The 5,044-nt window shown below is 44.1% G+C and overlaps 1 protein-coding gene across 1 annotated transcript; it reads left to right on the top strand.

The window, feature by feature from the left end:
• The first annotated feature begins 1,022 nt into the window (after positions 1–1,022).
• Positions 1,023–4,304, top strand: LOC127862821 (uncharacterized). The gene has a single exon (XM_052402087.1). The coding sequence runs from the start codon at positions 1,023–1,025 to the stop codon at positions 4,302–4,304; it is 3,282 nt and encodes a 1,093-aa protein (XP_052258047.1).
• Positions 4,305–5,044: the final 740 nt, after the last annotated feature.

Below are 5,044 nucleotides of genomic sequence, written 5' to 3'. Positions count from 1 at the left end.
GATCTTGTAATTATTTGAGAATATAGGGATTGTATTTTTCCTTAACTGCAAAAGAAGCAACGTCTTTGCATCAGGAGCGCTATCAGATATAAGCCTTGATCTAGTTAGTTGGTTTACAGAAGACAGACTAGTGAGGTCATTACTGTACTTGTTGAATTCTTCAGCAACCAACTCCAAACACTCAATTTCGCTAGTATATCACATAAGTAAAATATTTCACAGACTTACTTCCAAACTTAAAGACAATTAAATCACGATGGGTAATTTCTTTGATTGTATAAGACTGATTTCTGCAACAGCAGATTGAATGATAGTTGTCCATTGTAATGTTGTGTGTACAGCCATGCGCCTAGAAGCGCACTGTATTTAAGCATTCACATGGTAGTTTTCGTTGAACTTGTGTCCCTTCTCTAAATATTTGAGCTCGATGGAGCGAAGGTTACGCCTATTTAAAGCATACCATACCATTGAGATACATTTTTGTTTATTGTAAGTTTATATTGAAAACAGTAATTCGAGTGAAATAAAGCTGTTTGCAGCCCTGTGTACTTTTTTAATGAAATGATACACGCAGGAGGCCATCTAGCAAAAACCTTGACCTTCAGTGCTCTCGCTACAAAGTAAAACCATATACAAGCTCATCTGCATTCCGAATATTGTAAATAGTAAACGTGTACGTGTTCAATCGAAGCTTATAATAATAGATGAAACAAACGCTTTTTGGTGTAACATGTATTTTTGCAGGGTCAAAACAGGACAATTTGACTGTTTTGATTTTGTTTTGCAAGCTTGTGCTTTAATGTTTATGCTCAAGTGCTCTGGTTTTGTATCTGGTTTGAATAGAAGAATACCCCCAAAGTCTTCCGAGAGGGGGGGAGGATGAAAGACTTACACGGACGGATTCAACGGTTACGACACGGCTAGTTCAATCGACTTTGACTGGAAAGAAGGCAGAAACAAAGTGTAGGTGTGGAAAAGTCTGCAAGAATCTCAGGGGCTTGCGCATACATCAAGCGAGAACTATGTGTGGGCAGACAGCACGACAGCAGCAGCGCACAGATGTAATGTCTGGTGAGACGGTGGAGGATCTTAGTCAGGAACAAACCCACAGTACTGGGGACCTCTTAGCGGCTGACATGCTGGATACAAACACATTGCGATCGGGAACGGATGCTCAAGAAGTCTTCGATGATGAAGACCCACTACTGGCGTTACTGAGAACACAGAGTGACCCAGAGGCAAACACCGACTTACCACACTCCACAACAGCACACAAGGGTGATAAATCTCCGAGGAAGCCAAGAATATCCTGGCCGAAAACGTCAGACAAGAAAGCATGGAAAGACCTGGATGATGACCTTCATGCAATACTGGAGACAGCACTCCAAGGAGCAGTTGAGAGAAAGCTGGTTGCTTTAACCAACCTTGTCTACACAGTTGGGAAAGAAAGATTCGGTCCGACTATCCAGAAAACCACCAAGAAACCTGTACAGATGAATAGAAGGCAGCGACAGATAAAGGGCATCAGGAGTGAACTGAAGGTTTTGGGAAGGAGATATAGGCATGCCAGGGAAGAAGAAAAGCCAGGGCTGAAGCAGTTAAGAGACAGCCAGAGGGAACAACTTTTAAACCTATGCAAGGCAGAACAACTTCGTGAGAAAAGAAGGAAAAAGGCCAAAGGTCGTGCTGAGTTCATTGCAAATCCATTCAAGTTCTCTAATAATCTGCTAGACAAAGAGAAATCGGGCAAGCTAGAGAGCAGCATGGAAGAAATTACACAGTTCCTAACTGAAACGCACTCTGATGATATCCGAGACGTACCGTTAGGCAACTGCCAGAGAATAGAACCAGCACCAGAACCCACAACACCTCTAGACACCAAGGAACCTACACTGAAAGAGGTTTCAGAAGTAGTTCAAAAGGCAAGAGCAGGGTCGGCCCCAGGACCAAATGGTATCCCTTACAAGGTGTATAAGATGTGCCCTAAACTTCTTCGACGCTTATGGAATCTTCTGAAAGTGGTTTGGAGGAAAGGTAAAGTTCCAGATTGTTGGCAACAGGCAGAAGGAATATTTACACCAAAGGAAAAGGATTCGAAGACCGTCACCCAATTCAGAACCATTTCCTTACTGAACGTTGAGGGGAAAATCTTCTTTGCTGTGCTGGCCAAGAGAATGACGCAGTATCTGACATCAAACCAATACATTGATACCTCAGTGCAAAAGGGAGGCGTCCCAGGGTTCTCTGGATGTGTGGAACATACAAGCGCCCTCAGTCAGATCATCAGGGAAGCAAAGGTTAACCAAAAAGACCTCACTGTTGTCTGGCTTGACCTTGCCAATGCGTATGGCTCCATACCACACAAGCTAATTGAGACCGCACTGAAGCACTACCACATCCCAGACCATGTGCAACAGATTATCAATGGGTACTTCAGTAACATACAACTACGGTTTGCTGTAGGAGAACAGTCAACACCTTGGATAAGGCTCGAGAAAGGAATAGTAACAGGCTGCACTATTTCAGTCGTGTTATTCGTGATGGGAATGAACTTAATTATCAATGCCGCAAAGAGGGAAACCAGAGGACCAAAGACAACCTCCGGGATATACCTCCCATCCAATAGAGGTTTTATGGATGACCTCACGGTAACTACAACGACACACGTGCAAGCTCGTTGGGTTCTTAGAGCATTGGATGAGACAGTGACTTGGGCAAGAATGAAGTTCAAACCAAAGAAATCGAGGAGCTTGGTAATCAAGAAGGGAAAGGTTACTCAAAGGTTCACCCTCCAGGTACAGAGCGAAGACATACCATCCATAGTAGACAATCCTATCAAATGCCTAGGAAAATGGTACGATGCCAGCCTTAATGACACAAGCAGCACGAACCGCACCAAGAACCAACTCCAAGAAGGTCTGAAGCAGATAGACCAGACATCACTTCCTGGGAAATTCAAGGCATGGTTATACCAACATGGATTGTTACCAAGACTCATGTGGCCTCTAATGCTGTATGAGATAGCAGTTTCTACTGTGGAAGGCTTTGAAAGAACCATCAACAGATACCTCCGTAGATGGCTAGGGGTCCCACCAAGTTTCACCAGCATCGGACTATATGGGAGGACCAACCAGCTCCAACTCCCAATATCATCAGTTGTTGAGGAGTACAAAGTTGCCAAGGCCAGGATGGTGGTGACACTGAAAGAATCTTCTGATGACCTGATCAGGATGGCAGGCATAGAGACTAGAACCGGAAGGAAGTGGTCGGCAAGCCAGGCGGTGTCCCAAGCTGAAAGTGTACTGAGACACAAAGACATCGTCGGAACTACTACGGAGGGCAGACAAGGGCTTGGTATTATAAAACCACAGCGATGGAGTACGGCAGTTAAAAGGGAGAGGAGTCAGATGGTGCAGAAGGAAATCAGGGCGAGCGAAGAGGAGAGCAGAAGAGCCCGTTCAGTTGAAATGAGTGGACAATGTGCCTGGAACAAATGGACAACAACAGAGAGGAAGTTTACTTGGGCAGACATATGGCAGTATGAGCCGCTAAGACTCAAATTCCTGTTAAGGTCAGTTTACGACCTGCTGCCATCCCCAACCAACCTCCACAGATGGGGTCTAGTGGAAGACCCAAGTTGCAGTCTTTGTAACAAGCCAGGCACCATGGAACACATCCTGTCATCATGTCAGACTTCGCTGACACAGGGCCGCTACAGATGGAGACATGATGCTGTCCTTAGGGAGCTAGCAGATGTACTTGAGCGCGAGAGAAGGAAGAAAAGAACAGCAAAGAAAACAGCATCTACAAAGATCAACTTTGTCAAGGCAGGGGAAACAACCACAAAGCAAGCTCCTAGAAACACGTCGATCTTAGATGAATCAGACCAATGGGAGATGAAAGTCGACTTAGGGAAGAAGTTGGTCTTTCCCGAGATTGTCCAAACTACACTGAGGCCTGACATAGTGATATGGTCCACCAAACACAAGAAGCTGGTGACCATTAAACTCACCGTCCCATGGGAATCAAGGTGCGACATGGCATATGAGCGGAAGAAAGCCAAATACACAGATCTCTTAGACCAGTGCAGTTCCCGCGGTTGGAAAACATGGCTGTTCCCGATCGAAATTGGCGCCAGAGGCTTTCCCGCACAATCACTGTGGAGGATGCTAAGTGCCCTAGGAATCAGGGGAGGGGAGAGAAAGAGGGCTGTTGGGAGACTAGGTCAAGCAGCAGAGAGAGCGTCCAGTTGGCTATGGATTAAGAGGGAGGAGAAGAGCTGGCAGCTAACCACTGACCCGTAGTGCCTGATCAGCACTGCGGTTCCACCGCCCGGAGTGTCCTGGGATTAAAGGATGAAACACTTGTTGATGGGCGGCTCCCAGCTGATGAGTCAGTGATTTCGTGCAGCACAGACTGTATTCAACACAGAATGGATCCTTCTTCCTGTAACTTTTTCTGGTTATGATGCATTTTTCTACGACATAAAAAATCTTAATCAACCTAAATGGGTTCATTGAAAAATTCCATATACATGTGTGTAACTTTACTTTAGTATAATTTTTATTTAAGTAACTGTCGAAGTACGGGTTACTGGTATTTTATCTGCAATAATTCGAGTAAATTATAGGTATAGACTATATGTGTTAACGCATAGAATCTATACTATGTTCAGGGGTTCTATTACTTCGCTTCCCTTCAGAAAAACCTCTTACTTTTTTCACCGCTACACATATATTCTCTGAAAAAAGAAATATCTAAAGTTAGTCGTTTACACGCCGTCTGGTGCACCGTCGTACATTGATTCACGTAGGGCAAGTTAATATTAGGAATTTCGGCATTTGTTGCCCATGTTTTGTATCGCACGTGCGTTTTGAACTGTGTTTAAAATTTCAATATAAAATGTAATTGTCTTCTTTTATAGCCAAGCTTCAAATACGCGTGGAAGATATCTTCTTTGTGGGTCTTGTTTAAATTGTCATGGTATTTTAACTTGCAATTACATCCACAACCAGATTTAGTTAATTGTTTTTTTTTCTCACCG

The sequence above is a fragment of the Dreissena polymorpha genome, chromosome 16, assembly GCF_020536995.1.
Source record: "Dreissena polymorpha isolate Duluth1 chromosome 16, UMN_Dpol_1.0, whole genome shotgun sequence".
NCBI classification, from domain to species: Eukaryota; Metazoa; Mollusca; class Bivalvia; order Myida; family Dreissenidae; genus Dreissena; species Dreissena polymorpha.
Note: the sequence above shows the minus strand (reverse complement) of the source record. Positions and strands in the feature narration are given on the sequence as shown.